The sequence below is a fragment of the Carlito syrichta genome, unplaced genomic scaffold, assembly GCF_000164805.1.
Source record: "Carlito syrichta isolate Samal-C Ts95f unplaced genomic scaffold, Tarsius_syrichta-2.0.1 Scaffold301817, whole genome shotgun sequence".
In the NCBI taxonomy this organism is placed as follows: domain Eukaryota; kingdom Metazoa; phylum Chordata; class Mammalia; order Primates; family Tarsiidae; genus Carlito; species Carlito syrichta.
This window is the reverse complement of record NW_007245913.1, coordinates 2583-25481: the sequence shown is the minus strand read 5'-3', so window position 1 is coordinate 25481 and position 22899 is coordinate 2583. Positions and strand designations below refer to the sequence as shown.

Sequence of the window (22899 nt, the reverse complement as noted above, 5' to 3'; positions counted from 1 at the left end):
CACATACAGACATTTCTGAACAATCAGACACTAGGTTGACATCAGGATTTTTATTCTGACTTTTATCATGATGACTATAATATTAAAAATATTCTGTAAGGTAGGTGCCACCTCATGCAGGAATTCTGAAGGAAATAAGAAATATATTTGTTGGGCCAGGCATGGTGGCTCACGCCTATAACCCCAGAACTTTTGGAGGTCAAGGCAGGAGGATCACTTGAGCCCAAGAGTCTGAGAACAACCCAGGTAACACAGTTAGACCTTGCTTCTCCAAAAAATCAAAAAATTAGCCAGACATGGTGGAGCAGGACTGTAGTTCCAGCTACTAAGGAGGCTGAGGAGGAAGGATTGCCTAAGTGCAGGAGTTCAAGACTGTGATGAGCCATGATCATGCCACTGCACTCCAGCCTGGGCAACAGTATAATAATATAATACACACACACACACATACACACACACACACGTATACTTGTCACAACATAAATAGGGAGTAGGGCAACACACTGGTTTCAGATAAAGAGCAACCTATGCTTAATCCTAACTCTTATTTAGCAGTGTGTCCTCAGGGAAGGAACTTCACTTCTCTGAGCCCTGTTTTTTCTTCTCTTGAGTGGTGATAATGATAATACCTACACTCTGTAGGTTTACTGTAATTATGAGGCAATGTATGAAAAAGGCCTAGTAAAGTTAGTAATACAGAGATATCACAATAAGGAAAAAGTCAGAGTTTATAAAAAGTTATTTAATTAAACAGTCCCCACATATGTATAGCACGAGCACAGAAGCAGAAGTAACATGAAAGAGGTAACGAGAATCTCACCTCTGGATCTTTATTCCACTGAACAACATACTCCCAGCAGCAATGCGCGTGTAGCACATCTAGCTCAAGGCTACAGGGAAACTGCTCATAGGCTAAATGCAGCAAATCTGAAAGTCAGAAGAAAGCAGTGATATTATTCTTTCCTTATTGAAACTCAGCCATACCTCTTCAGTCTGGATTTTATATTTCTTATTATTTATGGATCACCTGGTATGGCTCCTAAGTCCATCTCCACCTCTGACACCTCAAGGAAACATCTGTTGATACCTTCTTTGGGTTCATCTGGGTTTTCTAAATCGCTTTCTTTATTAACCAGTTTTAATATTTCAGGGCTGAAGTCCTGTTTAAATACCCACTTAGCCACACTGTCTGCAATGCCACCTACAGTTTGGAGACAAGAAAGAAAATGAAAATTTATAACACATAGATAGCAGTGTTTGCCAATAGAAGCTAAAACATTGCATAATCTACATTTCCCTATGAAGAGATCTAAGTGCCACATTCATTTTTGAGACTTAAGGTGTCCCCAAAAAGCTATGAGATTTACAGCAGTATTACTGCCACCATGCAACTTGTGAGGACAAATGGGATATCTGCCATCTCAGGGCATCTTTATACTTACGGAAAATATTGAATAAATATAAATGCATATGCATACATGTCTGTACACCACATACTTTCTATATTGGCAAATTCAAAATCTACTTTATCAGACACAGATGAGGGAATGAATATATGTTTAAACATTTTCATTTAAATTATAAGTTTAATAGATTGATTAGCAAGACACTTGTCTAGGCTCTTGAGGGCAATATAATATTACTGTTAATAGTCAACTAACTTGCCTATATATGAAACCTTTATGGGCAAAATCTAACTATAATTATATAAGGAAAATCCGGCCTCATACAGACATGTAGAGGGAAAAAGCATACTCCTGAGGTACTCTGACCACCCTTTGAGAACCACTGCTTATTTTGTTAAGCAGAGGGAAGGACCTGGGGATTTCTTAGCATGGAATTGACTAAATCAGACCTAGAGAAAATTAATTGAGGAGGAGTATACAGAGGGTTATTATATTTTACTCAGAGTGTATTTTTCTTTCCCTATTCTTTCAGTTATTTCTATTAAAAATCTCCTAATATAAAAATACGGATGCAAATGTTCAAACAAACTTCAGCTTACCCCTTCCTCCTTCTAATAACTTTTTAACAGAAAGCCTTGGAAGCGGTTCCGCCTGCAGTGACAACACTTTAGAGGTTTGAGTGTTCCCTTTGCTGTGAAGCAGAGTCTGCAGTATGAGACAATCTTCCAGTTGTTTCAGCAGGAGTTTCCAGTATTCAGTGTCGAGAGAAAGGGCCTCCCAGGAATCAGTTAGAGCCTCTGAATCCATACCCAAAACTGTTTGAGAAAACTAATAAAAATTGCACTGGTGATTCTCTGGCAAAGATTCTGAATCAACATTAACTTGAGTTTTTCACTTGAAAGCTGAAGGACAACCAGTATACAAAACACACATGCTGTTTCACAAATATTACTGCCTAGCTGGAAGAAACACAAGGGTCAGGAGTAGACTGGAGACTCAGGGGTAGGATGATAATTTTGGACCTCAAAAAACAGAGAAAAAACTGTGACTCCGATTGAGCCAGTGTACATTTCAAAAAGTTTTCTGGGCCATCCTTGACAAGGGTCACAGTTTTTTCTCTCTGTTACCAATCAGGATATTGGCATCTCTTCAGAATGCACTTACCGATTTCAAAATTGTATCTGAAATTTTGTCTCTCTCCATCATTATAAACATTTCAAGCTGGCAATATTAAATTTAGCCTATAAACAACTGTGACCGACAATGTTAAGTGAATCGCCACAGACCTATTTAGGTGTCTCATCCAAATTAATGTATCATCTCCCCAAAATAAGTTATTTGATCCACCATGAGCTAGAGATATTTGAGCTCTCAAGTGATGAGGAAAAGCTGAAAAGCAAAGTCCAGTAGGTCACTTATATTTGAATCAGTCAATGCTAGGTGTATAAGGAGGAGAGGGGGTAAAAACAATCATAGAACTTCAGACCTAGATTAAATCTGGGAAGTGATACAGTCTAACCCTGGCCTCTTTTAGATGAGAAAACTAAAGCCAGGTGACTCATTTTAAAAGGACTCACCACAAATCACCAGCTATTGGCAGAGAACCAGTTCGCTGCCTCCAATTTCAGCACGTTTTCCCTGATGCTATGTGATGACTGCTAACTTCAAGTATGCATGGCATCTGAATAAACAGATTGAGGGCAGCACCTCCCATCTGTCTCCCCCAATCCTCCAAAACCCCAAACAAATAAGAAGTTTTTTGCCACAATTTCAGATTCTAGATGTTCTAGAACACTGAAGATGACGTATCCCCAGAAAAGGAAAAGCACCCCCTTGCCCACTTACTTTTTTCTCTGTCATATTATTCGTTATCTGTGCAGCAACAGAATGCCCAACGTGTGCAGACAATAGAGCAGCTCCATTGTTCTCAGACTGAATACACGCTGTACGCATCTGCTGCCACCATGGGGACACAGACTGGGAATCCCAGGTCTCATCGATGGCCACTACAGAGAAAGAGAAAAAATGGAAATCTACTCTTACCCCATCAATTTTTGGGGTTTAATCTTTCATGTTAAGCTTAATGTAAAAACTAAATTTCCTACTGATATGTTTGTATATTTCTCAATGAAGTGGAAAATAAACCTAGAATCTATTTTATTCAGAACATTTATATTCCATTTATTTATGCTCTCTTAGTCATTCTGTTTTGTAATCAATATTAAATCTTTAATTGGTATATTTTCATCATTACTAAAAACTACTGAATTTTTTAATAGGTTAATATTCTGATAATCAAACCAAAAATAATTTTAAAAATACCTCCACCAAAGACCATTCATTTTGCTGTACTGAGTCAATGTATGTTTACATCATGTTATTTTTTATAATACAAAATACAAATTTAATTTTCATAAATTAAAGCATACTTCAAATACACTAAAAGCATTCTATGAGTACATAAAAGAATCTCTATGGTGAAATGTTTTGTTCACTACAGTCTCCTTTTGTTAAGAAGAGGAACTATCTTCCCTTCCAGTTTTTGTGGTATTTCAATCACTAAACTTTGCTTCCAAGAGGAGCATAAATCCCGAGAATTTGGAAACAAATACACCAGCATCCTACCTTTCATCTTGCTCAGGAGGGACAGCATTGTATGAAGACAGCAGACAGACTGTGGTTTATCCAAAATATCTTTTTCTTTAGAAAGCCAAACACTCAGGAGCAGAGACTAAAATCAAATTTAAATATTTTTAAGTTTAAAAAATATTTAGCATGGACAAAATCTTGCACTTTCCTAGACAGCATATATGTGCATATGGATGCTGCAGCTTCTTGAGCTGGAAAATAAGTGTTTGCTTACTGTCTCATTTAATATGAGGGGCAGAACTAGGTACCTTGTTTGCCTAAAAGATTCTCTCCCGCTCCACCCCCTCATCCCCCAGTCAGGGTCTTATTCTGTTATCCAGGCTCTGGAGTACAGTGGCACAATTATAGCTCACTATAGCCTCAACATCCTGAGCTCAGGAAATCTTTTTGCCTCAGCCTCCTGAGTAGCTGGGACTACAGACACAGGCCACCATGCTCAGCTAATTTTGTAGAGATGAGGTCTTGTTATGTTGCCTAGGCTGGTCTCCAAATCCAAACCTCAAGCAACCTTCCTGCCTTGACCTCCCAAAGCGCTGGGTTACAGGCACGGGCCACCATGCTCAGCCAGTAAAAGATTCTTAAGAGATTCTTTATTCTCTGTCAGATATCTAAATTCTACCATTTCCATCTCTTCTTTGAGTTTAGCATTGTCTTCCAACTCAAACTCCTATTAAGGAGCATACTATTAGAAAGGACATTACTATGTGAGCATGGATTTGCTGTAGACTAGCAAGGTGAAACTCGGCTGTAGGTTTTGACTGGAGAAAGAGGGAAGATCTGGCACTACGGATCTCGTCCTTGCCTTGGTCATACAAAGGTACCACAGATATGACAGTGGAGAAAAAGTACATAAGCCTATCAAACTCCAATTTTTTTCTTTCTTTCTTTTTTTTTTTTGAGTTGGATGGAGTCTCACTCTGTTGCCCAGACTGGAGTGCAGTGGCCGCTCCCGACTACCACAACCTCGGCCTGCTGGGTTCCGGCGATCCTTCCAAGTAGCTGGAACTACAGGTGCGCGATACCACGCCCGGCTAATTTTTAATTTATTGTAGAGATGAGGTCTCGCCAAGTTGCCCAGGCGGGTCTCGAACCCGCAGGCTCAGGCAATCCACTCACCTCAGCCTCCCAAAGTGCTGGGATTACAGACTGAGACACCGAGCCTGGCTCAAACTCCAATTTTTAAATCACTAAAAAATTGTTTTTAAAAAGATTTTAAACAAATACACTTAAGTCAACATAAGTGACTTTTAAGATGCTTATGAGCAAGCATATCTATTTAAAGTTGAAACAGTTTTAAGATTTATAAAATTTTTTCAAAGGTAATTCTGGGGAAGTGAAGTTGAATAACACAGTGTCAAATCTATAACTACTGGTATCAATTAAAGGTAAAGTTAATCTTCAGAAATGAAGGTAAGATAAAGACTTTTCCAGAGAAACAAAAGTTGAGAGAATGTATTGCTACCAGAACTGTTCTACAAGAAATGCTAAAGGAACATCTTCAAATCAAAAGAAAATAAGCTGACATGATTGTTGTACTAATATTGTAATTTGGTATTTAAATTATTTATGCATTTGTAAGAAAACTAAAAGACAAAAACTATTAAAAATAATAAAAACTACAACAACTTGATAGAGATAGGCAATACAGAAAATGTATATGGTGACACCAAAAATGCAAAATGTAGAAAGAGAAGGGAGTTAATGTATACAGGTTGTTTTGTTTTGTTGTTTTGTGAGGTTCGTTTGTTTCTTTGTGATCAAAGTTAAGCTGATTTTGGTTTTAAATACCTGTTAGAACTATAGAATGTTTTTTGTAAGCTTCATGGTAACTGCATAACAAAACCTATAATAGATGCATTACAAATCAAAAGTAGTGAATTAAAACATATTACCAGGGAAAATGACTTAACCACTAACAAAGAAAGAATGGAAGAAAGGAAAAGAGGAGATACACAACAACTAGTAAACAAGTAACAAAATGGCAGTAGTAAGGTCTTACCTATCAATGATAACACAATATAAATAGGCTAAATTCTTCTATTAAAATACAGAGCAAGCTGGGTGCAGTGGTACACATCTGTAGTTCCTACTACTACTCAAAAGGTTGAAGCAAGAGAATTGCTTAAGCCTAGGAGTTGGAAAACAGCCTGGGCAACATGGCAACACCCTGGTTCTAAAAACAAAACTTAGAGTAGCTGAATGGATTAAAAGATAAGACCCAACTGTATGGTGCCCACAATAAATCCACTTTACCTATAAAGACACACATACAGCAAAAGTGAAGGGATTTAAAAAGATATCCCATGCAAATGAAAGCAAACAAACAAAAAGTAGGAATAGCTTACTTATATCAGACAAAACAGACTTTAAGCCAAGAACTGCAAAAAGAGACAAAAAAGATCATCATCTAATGATAAAGGAGGTAGATTCAGCAGAGATGTAACAACAAAAAAACCTGGAATTTATTAAAAATTGTGTATTTTTTCTTAAATATTTAAACTTCAGTCATCTTCAAAATACTCTCCATTTGATGCAATAAACTTATTGAGACATTTTTCCACTGCTCAAAACAGTTTTTGAAGTTTTCAGTTTTTATGTCTGTTAGTGCTTGTGCCGTTTTTTGTTTTACCTCTTCCACATCAGCAAAATGTTTCCCTTTGAGGACTTTTTTCATCCAGGGAGGCAAAAAAAAGTCACTTGGGGTGAGAACGGGTGAAAAGGGAGGGCGGGGCATGAGTTTGTGGTCAAAAAGCTAAACACTCAGTGTGATGGGTGACTGGTAAATCACCCATCACGAAATGGTCAAACAAATTGAAAGAATATCCAAAAAAAAATCACTGAAGCTGAATGTAGCCTCTCACAACAACTATAGCTGGTACACTGATGCCAATGAGTTCCTAGAACACTTACCTAGTGGGGGGAGCCTGTATTACAAGGGGCCCGCCCTCCAAAAAATAATTCAGTGTTTTGGAGGGTGCCCCCTCGAATTTGTGCTCAAAATCAGAGCACATATAAAGCAAATATTAATAGATTTAAAGGGAAAAAAGACTGTGATATAATAACAGTAGGGGACTTCAACATCACTTCTGGCAGCAGACAGATCATCCAGGTAGAAAATCAACAAAAAGACATCGGCGTTAAACTATACTCTAGACCAAATGGACCTCATGGGCGTTTACAGAACATTTTATCCAAATGCTACAGAATACACATTCTTTTCACCAGCACATACAACATTCTCTAGGACAGACCGTATGGCCACAAAACAAGTCTCAACAAATTCTAAAAAGCCAAAAAGCATATCAAATATCTTTTCTGACCACAATGGAATAAAACTAGAAACCGGTAATAAAATATACTTTGGAAACCATACAAATACATGGAAATTAAACAGCAAGTTCACGAATGACCAATGGGTCAGTGAAGAAACTAAGAAGGAAATTTAAAAATTTCTTGAAACAAATAAAAATGGAAACACAACATAGCAGAACTGATGAGACACAGCAGAAGTGGTAACTAAAAAGAAAGTTTGTGGCAATAAATATCTAAAAAATAGACTACAAATAAACAATCCAACAATGTACCTCAAGGAACTAGGAAAGAAAGATTAAACCAAACCCAAAATGAGTAGAAGATAAGAAATAATAGAGATCAGTGCACAAATAAATGAAATTGAGACTAAAACAACAATACAAAAGATCAACAAAACAAAAAGTTGTTTTTTAAAAAAGATACACAAAATCAACAAACCTTTAGCTAGACTATAAAAAAAGAGATAAATAAATAAAATCAGACAAAAAAGCAAACAGTACAACTGATACCATGGAACTATAAAGGATTATTACAGACTGCTATGAACAACTGTTTAACACAAATTGGAAAAGTTAAAAGAAACAAATAAATTTCTGGACATATATACCTTTCAAGAATGAACCATAAAGAAATAGAAAACTCAAACAAACAGCCAATAATAAGTAAAGTGATCGAAGTCATAATAAAAGATCTCCCATAAAAATAAAAATAAATAAAAAGCCCAATACCTGATGGATTTACTGCTAAATCCCATAAAAATGAAAATAAATAAAAAACCCAATACCTGATGGATTTACTGCTAAATTCTACTGAACATTTAAAAAAGGGCAAATACCAATTCTATTCAAACTACTTCAAAAAATTGAAGTGGGAACTTCAAATTTATCCTATAAGGTCAAACTTATTATATGAGACCAACATTACCCTGATTCCAAAACCAGACAAAAATACAATAAAAGCAACACATTAACACAGTCAACAAGCTCACAGACCAAGGATGTCCAAATCCTGGCTAAAATATGTGAGTGGAAATGTGAAAGAGTGTGTACAGTTGGCCCACCATATTCACAGGATCTGCAACTATGGATTCAACCAAACATAGGTCAAAAACATACAGAAAAAAAAAAAAAAAAAGGGATTGCTGTACCTATACTGATCATATACAGACTTTTTTTCTTGTCTTTATTCCCTAAATAACACATTTTAACAATTATTTACATAGCACTTATATTGTATTAGGAAATATAAGTAATCTAGAGATGATTTAAAGTATGCAGGAGGATATACATAGGTTATATGCAAATACTACACCCTTTGATATGAGACTTCAGCATCTGTGGATTTTGGTATGTGCAGGAGGTTCCTGAAATCAATTCCCCATGGATACTGAGGGACAACTATAAATAAGTGCATGTGTAAAGGGCAAGTAATAAGGAAGAACTGATGATGACGGGTTAACTTTCCTTGCTGTTTTCAGAAAGGGCACAGTTAGTGTTGCAAATTCTCCACTAGATGATTCTTTTGTTTTACATTTGTTATAGCTTAGAGATTATATCCTAACATACATTCAAAGTTTGAAAATGTTTGATAACAATTCCATATTGTTTTAAGTTAAATTTATTTTGTTTTTAATACCATTTTTAGTTCAAACATGACAGTTTTTACTGATGATCAAATTCTATTTTAAATGCATGCATACATGTCAGGATGTTTATTTCAGACATATGTTTGTTAAAATTTGCATGGAACAAGAAAAGTAAAATAGGATGTTAAATATGTGGATTACAAATTTATTTGATCATTTTTAGAAGGTTGTCATGTATGTAAGACATACTAAAAGACAATGATTAAAAAGGAATGATACTCTGGATGACATTCACAAGGAAGCACTGAATCCAGCAACAAAAAAAACCTTACCAATAACAGCTGAGGGCTAAGTCCAGCAGACTCCAAAGTATGACACATATCCTCAGTGGAACTTTCTCCATGCAAACACTTCCAAAAAAAGAAACTGCCTAGTAGGACCAAAACAAAACACATTAATCAATGACTACTTATGATTTGGGTTAACAGTCTTCCTGAATTACAATCTAGAATTCCAGAGAAGCAAAACAGTATGAGGGAAGAGAAACTAATGGTTCAACATGCTTGATTTATTAAAGCAGAAAGCAAATCATTACATGTCTAACATTGTCTCTTTGTATATTGTTAATACAACTTGCAAGACAGTGCATATAGATCCAGAGTAGCTTTTGTGGACAAGAAATATATAGTACATTAAACTCTTTCAAAACAAACGGAATCCTTTAGATGCTATATGCTCCTACAAGGTTTTCTTCTGGAAGAGGGAGGATACAAAGAGTAGTTTATTATTTTACTTGCCTAAAGCCACATATTCCTCTTCACTTATCTTCTTTATGTTGAGCACATCTTTCTCATATTCTAAATATTCTAGGAATGTTTTTATAGGCAACACACCATCTTTATCATCAGAAAATCGAACATTAGTCCTGGTATTCTCTTGCTTATACTTCTCTAATAATGCCTGGAGCTTAAGCAGTTCTTTTTCATCAAGCCTTAGTAACACAGCCAAGTCCTTAAAAAATAGGAAAAAAAAAAAGTTCTCAAAAGACCATATCTCTTTCTATGAATCTGTGAATCTGTCATATGTGTCAACCCCATTGTCTAAACTGAAATTCAAGGCTGTAAGCAAAAGATGACTTTTTAATTTATGTGATGGCTATAATGTGCTCTGCTTAAAACTCTACTGTCAAATTACATTTCATGAGTAGAAAGTTATTTAAATAAAGTAAACTAATCTTGAAACACTATATACTACTAAAAGTACCATTTCAGAAAGCTTCCTGAGAGCTCTCTATAATCTTCTAAAATATTAGAATTTTAATAAATGTGTACTATTGTGTAATTAGAAAAAAATTGAAAGGGTATCAAATGCAATTCTTGCCATTCTGAGGAAACGAAAAAACTATTTGAATTTAATGATTATTTATTAAACAGCATAAACACTGTAAGTAAAAATATGGGCAAACAATTCTCATCGTACTCTACATATAAGTCCACTTTGTGGTGTTCAGGGATACAATCTGCCAGCCTTTCAAACTATTTTTACATATCATATGTGCAGAAACAAATCCTGACACTACTATTATTTTTCTAAATTAGGATCAAGTATACACACGTGTGTGAGTGCACATACTCAAAGGCCATAAATTTGCCATGGCAAGCAAAGTTTTCTTTCTTCCATGCTACATCCATAAAGCTACATTCTTTTTCTTTTTTTTTTTGAGTTGGAGTCTCACTCTGTCACCCAGACTGGAGAGCAGTGGCCACTCCCAGCCACCGCAGCCTCGACTTGCTGGACTCCGGAGATCCTTCCGCCTCAGCCTTCCAAGTAGCCAGAATTACAGGCACTCGCTACCACGCCCGGCTGATTTTTTGATTTATTGTAGAGATGAGGTCTCGCTGTCCAGGCGGGTCTCGAACCCGCGAGCTCAGGCAATCCACTCACCTCAGCCTCCCAAAGGCGCGGGATTACAGGCTGAGCCACCGAGCCCGGCTAAAGCTGCATTCTTAAATAAGAGAAGCTTCATTTGTTTATATACTATAGACTATTATTTTTAAAAACAAGTAGTAAACTACAAAATGCTATTAGAAATACAATATACTAAATTTATATGTAAATTTATATGTTTATGTCCTACAAACAGCACATTTGATGTTTAGTTTGGTATGTGCAAAACCAGCCATTCACTCTAGAAGTGGCTGCATGTTTATGAACAAACAAGCCTACAGCAAAATATGGTTCTAAGTCTTAAAAAGTGTTTTAAAAGTAATAAAAATAAACTGAAAAGAATATTTGCCAACTGATTTTAAATTATTGTAATTCTTTTATCTTTGCATATTATATTTGATCTATCCAGTGGAAATAATTTCTACAAGGTGCTGTATATTGGGCTACCAAATGGAAATTAATTCTATAGGGGCTTATTAATGATGCATGTCATTTTAGAAAGTATAAAACCTTTTGTGATGGGGTACACATAAGAGAGTTTGAATCTCATGAAAAAACTATGTATTGAAGAATTTACTAAGCGTCTAGGCAATCCTGTATATATCACTTAATCAATTTAAACCTTCCTGTTGCTTAAAATTATTTTACACTATTGCTAAAGTAGACAGAAAAACAAAATCTCCTGAAAAATGATTTTGTCATTTATAATGACAATAACAGAATATCATAATGAATAGATTATTGTTAAAATGCAATATAAAATCCATCTAAAATCCTTAAGATAAAATACAAGATATCAGAACATGTGAGTTGTTTCCATCACAAGCAGAAAATCTTTTCTGATTTTTTTGTTTAAAAAATTTTTTTGTTCGAAAAAAAATTTGTATGTGTATATAAAATAAAAGGCTTCTACTTTAAAGCTCAAATAACTTTCAAATATACCAGATACTTTTTAAAAAAGCATTATCAATGACTTGACAAATCACTAAAATAATTTAACAATCCTCTACTAGATAAGTAGAAGACATGAGGCACTTTATAAAGGTGGGCAACCTGCCCAATATCACACAGTCATCTGAGGGAAGAAAGGACACTATTTCTCTCTCTTCTCTATTAAGAGAGACTTTATTTCTCTGAATGGTAAGACTTTTGTCTATACTCCCTGGAAGTAGGCAATATTGCAGTGTAATAAAGATGACAAGAGCTGTCACTCCTTTTCTATGTTTTATAAAATAAAGACATAGAACATTTATTATAATTGTTTTAAACACTTTCATGTAAGAATATTTTTTTAATGTATTTCTTTATGTAGCATACACAAGAGCAAGTTACATGAGTTTGCACAACAACAACATAGAAAAATTGATCTTTTCTATTTGGCAGAATCATTTTTTTCTCTAAAAGATAATACAGTTTCTCCATATCAGTAAATTGAATATGTTTTAATAGCAAATCTTGTCCAGAAGAAGTAGTCTTAAGAAGCAATCTTTTAAAAAGAGTTGGAAAAAAACCTACAATTCCAGGATAGCAAAAATGAATTAACAACAAAATTTAATATTCTTGCATAAATAATATAAATTTACCAACAAGGCACACAGACCCAAGCAGATAACGAAAATATACCTTTAACGCTTTTTGTTTTGTTTTTTGAGATGAGGTCTCACTACATTGCCCTCAACATAGAAGTTGGTCAAAATAGGAGTTGGTCTCAAACTCCTAAACTCAAATAATCCACCTGTCTCAGACTCCCAAAGTGCTGCAATTACCAGTGTGAACCACCACACCCAGCCCCTTGAAGTTTAAAAAATTTTTTTAAAATTTTCTACTTTTTAACTACCAATTTAAAAAATTAAAAATAATCAAAGAGATTATTTGTATAATACTAAAATTTGAGATTACTCACATTATCTGAGAATGGTGTGTCTGGATGAAAATCCAGGGAATTTAATTGACTGACAGATTCATAAAGGTGCAGCAATTTCAGTTTATTGGTACAAAACTGTAGCAATCCCTCGTCCACACACTCAAGTTCTAAAACACAAAAGGAAAAATATTTAAGAAATATATCTAATAGATGAATAAAATGGTTTTTCTTTCATTAAATCTCTTAATATTATATAATTAATTCCCTAATATTCTTCTATAATAAATACTGGGATGCTTAAGCTATATCAGATTTTTCAAACAAAAGATAATTTTTCTGACGTGGCAAGATGTCTAAGTTTTTAAATACAATAAGATACTTTAATAGTAAAGAGGTAAAAGCAAAATAAAAGAAAGCAGAAATATCTTTGTCTAATACTGAAATACAAAGAAATGATCTAGGCCGGGCTTAGTGACTCAGCCTGTTATCCCAGCACTTTAGGCCGAGGCAAGTGGACTGTCTGAGCCCGCGAGTTCGAGACCAGTGCGGGCAAATAGGCAAGACCTTGTCTCTACGATAAAAATCAAAAATTAGCCAAGCCTGGTAGCGTGCGCCTGTTGTTCCTGCTATTTGGAAGGCTGAGGTGAAAGGATCGCGGTTAGCCCAGCGGATGTACGCTGAAATGATTGTGGACGTGCCAGGGCACTCCATCCAGACTGGACAACAAAGTGAGACTCTGACTCAAAAAAAAAATAAATAAATAAATAAAAAGAAATGATTTAGAAATATCTTTAAAAATATTCTCCCTCAGCCCATAATGCATTAACTGTCTATTGTGTTCACATACCGAGGATACATAAATATGCCTGGCTCTTCTTATCATCATGGTGGTCAAATATAACACAATTCAACCAGAAACTGTGGGTTATGACAGATGCAACCTCAAGAAAGGCTGGCAAAAAGACCCAAAATAGAATTTTACTTAATACCCTCTATCAATTAAATTTGACTTTATTCAAGATTAGTTCTAGAGAAATACTCTTTAAATAATGCATTTCTGTATAATAACTTAAGTATTTACATCTAATATAAAACAAATAATTATTCTTTAAAAAGAGAGACTGAAAATCCACAAGAACTGTTATTTAAAAAACAGTAACACGAAATACTGCTAAAGTTCTTACAGTCATAATAAAACTTAATGTAAAAAATACTCAAAGTCTTTCGGAATCTTATTTATGAGTAGAGCTTGAAATTGATGATCTTACAGAACTGCAACAATGGTATTTGGTTACTCCCAGACCAGTGCAAGAAAATTTTTCATTTAATAAAATTTGATAAGGCCTTGAGGGGTAGGAGGGGCTTTATAAGTATATTGTGCTCTTTTCTTTTTTTTTGAATTGGTGTCTCATTCCATTGCCCAGGTTGGAGTGCAGTGGCACACTCCCAGCCACCCCAGCGTGACTTGCTGGGCTCCGGAGATATTTCCGCCTCAGCCTTCCAAGTAGCCGGAACTACAGGCGCACACTACCACACATGGCGAATTTTTTATTTATTGTAGACAGGAGGCCTTGCCAAGTGCCCAGGCTGGTCTCAAACCCTCAGGCTCTGGCAATCCATTCGTCTCAGCCTCCCAAAGTGCTGGAATTACTGGCTAAACAACCGAGCCTGAGGGTTTTTTGTTTTTTTTTAATTTTTTAAAAATTTTACAGATGTAGGTTACAAGTCAGGATTAGGTACAGAAATGGTTTACATACAGGTGAGTGAAGTTTGGGCCTCCCACTGATTCTCACTTCCCCTGGTTTAGGATCAGGTACCCTTAGTGATGCTATGTGTTCTCCCTGCCTCCCCTGACAGTGTCCCACTACTGCCAATCTCTTTCTCATGGTATTGTGATAAGTGTTCAAGGCCCACTTATGAGTGAGAACATGTGGTACTCTGTTCATTGTTTCTGTGATAGATCACTGAGTATAAAAAACTCTAAATCCATCCACGTTGATGTGAAGTTCATAATTTTGTCTTTCTTTATCTTTGTGGCATTGAAAGTGGACTGGATGTTTTTAATAAAAGAATATTATGTTTTTTAAAAGAGATATTTTTCTAACAAGTTTTGTGCACTGAAGAAGTTCACTGTTTACCTAAGTCAGTTTCATACATCTATTGAAAAACCATCAATAATGAAAAAAAAGAGTCTCAAAATTAGGATGCTAGAAATCCTGAAATAACAAATCATGATCTGTTCGTTAAGCCATTTTAAGCTGGCTTAAACATAATTAAATATAAAGCTGGTTTTACATAATTAACACAACAAACAAGTCATGACTAGATGAAGTTAGTCCACTGCACACTACAACTTAATTGATGTTAGAAGTTCAGAATATATTGAATTTTGCCAGCTCTGCAGGATATATTATGAAGTTAAACTCCGGTTTCACATGTAATTCTTTCTCAGGCAAATAAATTTTAAACAGTAAAAAATTCAGAAAAGTTACTAGTAATCTAATTGTAACCTGTGATTTCTGGAAGTCCAAACTCTGTTCATGAAGGAAATGGATAAGAAGATGTAGATGTAGCTGGGCTCGGTGGCTCAGCCTGTAATCCCAGCACTTTGGGAGGCTGAGGTGAGTGGATTGCCTGGGCCCGTGGGTTCGAGACCCGCCTGGACAACTTGGTGAGACCTCATCTCTACAATAAATCAAAAATTAGCTGGGCATGGTAGCGTGCGCCTATAGTTCCAGCTACTTGGAAGGCTGAGGCAGAAGGATCACCGGAGCCCAAAAGGACGAGGCTGCGGTGGCAGGGAGCGGCCACTGCAGTCCAATCTTAGTGACAGAGTGAGACTCCAACTCAAAAAAAAAAAAAAAAAAGATGTAGATGTTACACACTAATAGAACATTAATTCAAAGAATAAATATTTTTTATCATTATCTCAGTCAAAACGTTACTTAAGAATGCCTTTCTACATTCACTTCTCTCATGAAGTTAAATAAAAGGCAATGTCAGCAAGAGAACCTGGTTGCTTTTGCATATCATCGACTCACTTTTCCCTTGTGCCATTGGCTTTCACAGTGTTCTATACTATATCAGAAGAACCCCCTTCATCATTCTATATTGACATCTTTCCTTACAAAGATTTTTTTTAATTTTGAAAAAAATAGTCAGTATACTCAGAGACAGTTCAGATGAAGATCAACTACATACATTAAATAGGGAATAAATAAGATTCCTTTATTTAGTTACTTATTTTTGAATTAGAGTCTCACTTTGTTGCCTAGGCTGGAATGCAGTGGCACAACCATGACTCATCACAGCCTCAACTTCCTGGGCCCAGGTGATCCCTCCACCTCAGTCTCCTGAGTAGCTGTGACTATAAGTGCATGCCACCATGTCTGGCTAATTTTTATTTTTTGTAGAGTTGAGGTCTTCCTATGTTGCCCAGGCTGGTCTCCAACTCTTGGGCTCAAGCAATGCTCCCACCTTTTTCTCCCAAAGACCTGGGATTACAGGCATGAGCCAACATGTCCACCTCCCTTATTTCTTATATATATTAGTTTGACATTAGTAAGACGATGGTATCATAAGCAATTAATAGCTTTCTATAATCAGAGTTATAAAATTTGAAGTAAGACCATAATCTCCAATCAGTACAAACCTTATTACCTTGATTTTTTAAAGTGTCCATTAAAGTCTGAGTGACGTTTCTAAGACAGGAAAATGATAAACGTTCACTTGCCAAAATGCTTTCCAAAGCCTAGAAGAAAGATGTTGAGCAATTCTAATAACTATAAAGCAATGATTTTGTTTTATAAATTTTACATTTTTGTCTACACTTCCACTACCCCCATTTTCAAAGGGAAGCTCCGTATCTAAGAAGTGTTAGTAAGTACTCATACCCTAAAACTGAAGTTGCATCATAAGTAATATGTAATCAACTTCATGTCCTGCCAAATATGGTCCAATGACAGAAAGTCTAGACTGAGAATAAACAACTAGGTGGCAACTGCTGTTTAATAGAATGGCCAAGACAAAACAGAAACAGAGACAAAGCTATTTACCAGTAAAAAGAGTTTGACTAAGCCTATATTATCTAGGCATAAATGAAAAGCAGAGGTTATTGTCAAGTTAATAAAAAGGAGCTGAGAGCAACTTAGTTATAGCTTATTTACCACATTTGAGCATAGCAGGCTGAATCTGTAGGCCATGCTAGATATATATAGTACCTGCCTACCCTACCAACCTCTCCCCATCCCTCACCCCATATAAGATTCTTTATAACCAGTTCCAAAATATTTCTTCACGCCTAAATTAACAACTATCAGAAACATCAATGGGTTAGACACAATGGTTAAAGTTTATATTCATCCTTTCATATTAACCCATTAAATTGGATTTTAATTGATGAGATTAAATCATTTGAAAAGTAGGCTGAGAATGTGGCATGAAACAAATACCAGATCATAGCAATAACCTCTATGTATTTGTGTAGGAGAAATGGGCTTACAGAGTGGTTCAAGATTTTGGTCAGGCATATAAAGCAGCAGCTTACCTTGAGGATATAAAGAAAGTGACTAAAAGAGGCAAGAACCCAGGACAAATGTATTCTGCCCTTGTTTCGCTTATGATTATACAGGCTAGCACCTGGCTTACTTTCCTACCTATCATTAAGTGTCCCAAAGTCTGAATTGGTTTCTTCCCTTTTTCTAGTGTAAAACAATATGTAACTTTCACTATTGGGTTTTCCAACTTTTTAAATAAAATCACAACTTCATACATGATTCAGTAGTATACTAAAAAAACAAACAAAAAAACCCCCCAAAACATTTGTAAATCGAGAAGATAGCTTGCACTATGCTGGTTTCCCCATTTTATTTTACTATGAATATGATGAGAAGGAAGATGGCATCAAAATGAGAAGAATTGTTGGGTTATGACTATCTCCAACGAAGATTCCTTAAACTGCCTCTCTACATGCCCACTGTCATCATTGTGTCATCTTTAATAACTGAGACTTTGCCCTGAGGAGAAAGAGACCTTATTAGCACTGTCAGTGGAATGGAAAACACGATTAAAAGTCACAGAGACTTGCCTGTTCTACAGTAATAAAAAAAGTTTTTAAAATTGACTGCAACAGAAATCACTGTTCATTTAATCCTCCCATGTATGCAGCTATAAAATAAAAAGAAATATACTTATTGGTTCCTGGCATAGAGCTCCTAAAGCCCCTGTAATTTCCTGAGCAATAGGAATGCTAGGAGAAACTTTTATTCTAATGCTTAGTCTCTTTCCTAGCTCTTGAGACAGAGCTCCTAATCCCCCTGCAGACAGAGGTGCTAGAGATTCTTTTTTCTAACATTTGGTTTTTGACCCTTCACCTCCCCTCCCTGCTCTATTCCTAACACAGAGAATTCCTAAGACCTTTGTAATTTCTTAAGTGGAGGGTGCTCTTTAGTTCTAATGACGTGGCTCTTGGAGGGCTCCTGGATAGCCCAGGATGGGGGGTGGGCAGGTTACTAGTGGAACCAACGATGTATTAGAGTTGGGACTCTTAGTCCCATTCCCCTAGACTCTAGGGAAGAGCAACAACCTGAAGACTGAGTTGATCACCAATGGCCCATGATGTAATCATGCCTATGTAATGAAGCCTCATTAAAAAAAAATTATACACACACACACACACACACACACACACACACACACACATATATTCACACATTTTATGTATATATAAACAAAAGATTTGAAAAGAGCTCTGGATAGCTGAACATGTCAAGGTTCCTGAAAGGGAGCTCGCCTGGAGAAAATAAGCTCTGCACCTTACCCCTTCCCACATGCTTTGCCCTATGCATTTCTTCCATCTGGCTGTTCCTTTGTATCCTCTGTAATTTCCTTTATAATAAATGAATCAACGTCAGTAAAGTGTTTCCCTGAGTCTGTGAACTGTTCTAGTAAATTCATCAAACCTAAGGAAGGAGTTATGGGAACCACAATTTATATTCAGTTGGTCAGAAGTAGGTGACAACCTACTACTTGCAACCAGTGCTTGCTGTGGGGGAAGTGTTACAGAACAGAGCCATTACATTAACCTGTGAGATCTGATGCTATCTCTAGGTAGATAGTGCTAGAATTGAATTAGAGGACACTCAGCTGGTGTTAGCTGGAGAATATGCCAGAGAAATTAGTTGGTAAATGAGAAAAAAAAAAACCCACCCATCTAGTGGCAGAAGTGTTGAGAGACTGTGTAAGAAAATAGAAAAAAACACTGTGACTTGTTTTTCTTTCTTATATTTTCACAGTAGCATTATTGTAGATGCTGTGAATTATAAAAAATGAAGTATTTGGCAAGGTTCCTACTTGAAGGAGTTTAAAAGAACTAACGAAGCTGGGCTCGGTGGCTCAGCCTGTAATCCCGTGCCTTTGGGAGGCTGAGGTGAGTGGATTGCCTGAGCCTGCGGGTTCGAGACCCACCTGGGCAACTTGGCAAGACCTCATCTCTACAATAAATCAAAAAATTAGCCGGGCGTGGTAGCATGCGCCTGTAGTTTCAGCTACTCGGAAGGCTGAGGAGGAAGGATTGCCAGAGCCCAGCAGGTTGAAGCTGTGGTGGCCGGGAGCGGCCACTGCACTCCAGTCTGGGCGACAGAGTGAGGCTCCAACTCAAAAAAAATAAAAAATAAAAAATAAAAGAACTAACGAGAAAAAGTTTGGGAGCTATGGCTAATATACATGAAATAATTAGAAAATAAGTAGTCATTAACTATCCAGTTCTCATTAAAACTAGAGTAGGAGTTCAGAGTTATCCATAGGGAATTAAGTGTCATGTAAGAATTTATAGAGCTGGGACCTGGAGGCAGTATTATGAGGAATCTGAATCGAAGAAGTGGGAGTAAAAGAAATCACAATCAGTGACCACATTATAACATTAGCTTGGCATAAAGTAACAAGTCTGACAATACTACGGAATGTTGAGGCTATGGAGCAACGGGGACTCTTATTACAGAGTATAAATTAGTACAACTATTTTGAGAAACAATTAGTCACCAACTTGTACAGCTGAAGAAGCAAACACCCTAGTAATTCCACTCTTAGGTATAAACTCAAGGAAAACTCTTGCATATGTGTACCAAGAAACAAGTACAAACATAAGCACAGTATCATTCATTGTTTGTAATAGCAAAACGATGGAAACAAATGTTTACTGATAGGAGAGTGAACAAATTATGGTCAGAGTACAATTCATATGATATAATAAATGAATCAACTGTAGCTGCAACTATAGCTACTCAGTGTCAATATGAATGACACAGAAACATAATGGTGAAGGAAAAACTAAAGTCACAGAAGAAGACAAATCATGACTCCTTTTATATAAACACCTAAACGTTTGCATAAATTTTTAAAAGGCAGGAAACACATCAATAGGTTTCAAAGGAATCACATGAGAATGACATAACCATAAAAAAGGGCAAAAGAGAGAACCACAAAATTCTGCATTGTGGTTACCTTAGGGATGGGAGAAGAGGATGGCACTGAGGAGGGACACATAGGGCTTGTTAGAGTTCCTAGTAAGACTCTATTTCCTAAGGTGGGTGGTCAATCACATGTATTTATTTTATTATTATTTTTTAATCCAAGTATATATTATGTATGGATGTGTGCATGTGTTGTGTGTATAAAACACATGGATTCACGTGCATGATAATACTACTTAACTTTTAAAAAAGACAGACAACAGGAACTTCCAGACGGGAATATTAAAAGGGATGAACATAATAAAAACTTGAAGGCTTTAGCCTGTCCTATTTGGAGGGAAATAGGAAAACAAAGATTTTTCTTAAGAGGGATGTACTATAGCTACTAGCAGGAAAATTAAAATATGATATATACTTACTTGCTTTTTGGTGGCAGGGTATTTAATATCAAGAATTAATTCCTTTATTTCTGTTTCGACCAAATCTATAAAGAAAAAATTAATCAAAGTAAAATTTTCACTTTTATAACAGTGAAATATTATTCTGAAAGAAAATGAATAAATTTGTACCATCAGTCAGTCTAAAGGGTTTTGCACTCTCTCACATTATTGTTTTACCATTATGAATTTTAATATTCTCTGGATGGCACACTTCATCCTTACATAGTAATTCCAATAAGAAGTACAAGTGAGTACTTGTACCTCACCTCATTCTGAAAGGAATTAAGACAGCTCATCAACGCATTTAAGTACATTGCTCCATTCAGAGTATTTTACTGATTTTTAAAATGACAGAACTATATACTTTATTATTTGAACTAAAGAATACTTACCAAGATTGGGAGATTTTGTTTTCAGTAAGGCTGCTAGTTTCTTCACTAGGTGCATATCCTTGGCTCGTTCACTCTTCTTATCACTAAAACAACAAATACAATAAATTCTTTTGGAATGTGAAATTGTTTTCTTTCTGACATACTTCAACTTTCTTTTTCCTTTATATGTTTCCTATCTAACTTAAAAAATATCAACCTGATGCTAAAATAAACAATTATACAATAACTGAAAAGAAAGCACAGCAAACTAAGGAACTAGGAAAAGTTAGAGAAACATCAATCAGCAGGCACAACATCAATCAATAAATCTTACCTCAGTGCTAAATGGAAGGGAACATTCACTGTTTTCACACTTCCAGACACTGGATCAACAAGACATATCTGGTGAGTCTGTGGCTGCCAACTCTGACTAGTAACATTATTTAAGCCCATTATTTTATAGCCAGGATATAGTAGCCTATGGAAATCACATATCAATATGGTAAAAATATCAGAAAACAAAGAAACGACCAAAAATGCTTTTATTATAGTTAGGAAACCTGACATGATTATCAATTCAGGAGCATTAATAAGGCAAATAAATACTGATACCAAAAGCATAAGTGAGCAGGACTCTACTGGCAGAGCTGTGCCTTGATAAAAGGGTCTACAAAGTTAAATGAACACAATTAGGTCTATGTTTCAGTGGCAAACAAAGCATTCACTGCACTTATTATCACTAGAGAAATCTGAAGAAGCCTCTCCTTTTGAGCCTTCACAGAATAAGTAAGGGGCAAACAGCAGCACCAAGCTAACTTTAACTCAGCGCATATCATGGCATTTTCAATGTTTATTTGTTATTAAATACTTAATCCTTAACTATATGTCAAGCACTCACAGAAAAACCATAATAAAGAATATTACAATTCTCAAACAACTTGCAGTCTAACAAACAGCTTTAGTAAAAATTTAGTTTAATAAAAACATTCCTGTATTTTAAAATGCCAGGGTTTGTAGCTTACCTGCAGTGTTTCCCCACATTAAAAGCTCCTACTCTAGGTCCCTGTTGTGTGCTCCATACTTCTAAAATTCCTCTTCTTGGCGCATAGATGACAAGGAACTGAGCTACTCGACTTGGACCCTGAGTATTTCCAAAAGGGGAAAAATCCACCTTTTCTGGTACTCTTTCATGGAGGTCCTCTACAATTTGAATCCATCCAATCTGTGCATCTCGGTAACCTCAGAGACAGAGGAAAAAGGAAGTTAATTATTTAAATTAATCTAGATTTAGTAACAGCCCCCTAAAATACTCTGGAATATGGGTGGGAAGAGAACAGCTATAAAAGTACCATTATGAAGTATCTTAAACAGAAACGATAAAATAAATAAGCAATCTATCACTAAGCCTAATCAAATCTTAGTATTTTGCTATATTTGTTTCAGATCACTTTTTCTTTTTTTTTTTTTGAGTTAGGGGTCACCCAGGCTGTGTAGTTCAGCGGCACACTCATGGCTCACCAAGCCCTGACCTCCTGGACTCAGGCAATCCTTCAGCCTCCTCCTGAGTAGTTGAGACTACAGGCACACACCACCATGCCCAACTTATTTATATTATTGTTTTTGTAGAGACAAGATGTCACTATGTTGCCCAGGCTGGCCTTGAACTCCTGAGTTTAAGCAATCCTTCCACTTCAGCCTCCCAAAAAGTGCTGGAATTACAGGCATGAGCCAATTGCACCTGATCACCTTTTCTCATTAAAAAGAAAATATTATTGATATCACTGAAGCCACCTGATTACCCCTCATGCTCCATTCCCTTCCCTCCCTGTCTTTAAAAGATTCCCTTTTTGGCTAGG

General features: G+C 36.0%; 1 protein-coding gene across 1 annotated transcript in view; it reads right to left on the bottom strand.

Moving 5' to 3' along the window:
- Positions 1-22278, bottom strand: part of RAB3GAP2 (RAB3 GTPase activating non-catalytic protein subunit 2) — a 38690-nt gene extending 16412 nt beyond the window's left edge. Inside the window, exons 1-13 of the mRNA XM_008055303.2 lie at positions 22066-22278; positions 21378-21521; positions 21065-21147; positions 20652-20716; positions 16424-16514; positions 12803-12930; positions 9750-9963; positions 9285-9382; positions 4032-4137; positions 3252-3412; positions 2006-2234; positions 1028-1201; positions 821-927 (exon numbers count right to left, since the gene is read on the bottom strand). Coding sequence (XP_008053494.1) covers positions 821-927; positions 1028-1201; positions 2006-2234; positions 3252-3412; positions 4032-4137; positions 9285-9382; positions 9750-9963; positions 12803-12930; positions 16424-16514; positions 20652-20716; positions 21065-21147; positions 21378-21496 — 1575 coding nt within the window. The 5' untranslated portion in view covers positions 21497-21521; positions 22066-22278. The remainder of the gene's footprint in view (positions 1-820; positions 928-1027; positions 1202-2005; positions 2235-3251; positions 3413-4031; positions 4138-9284; positions 9383-9749; positions 9964-12802; positions 12931-16423; positions 16515-20651; positions 20717-21064; positions 21148-21377; positions 21522-22065) is intronic.
- Between the last annotated feature and the right edge of the window lie 621 nt (positions 22279-22899).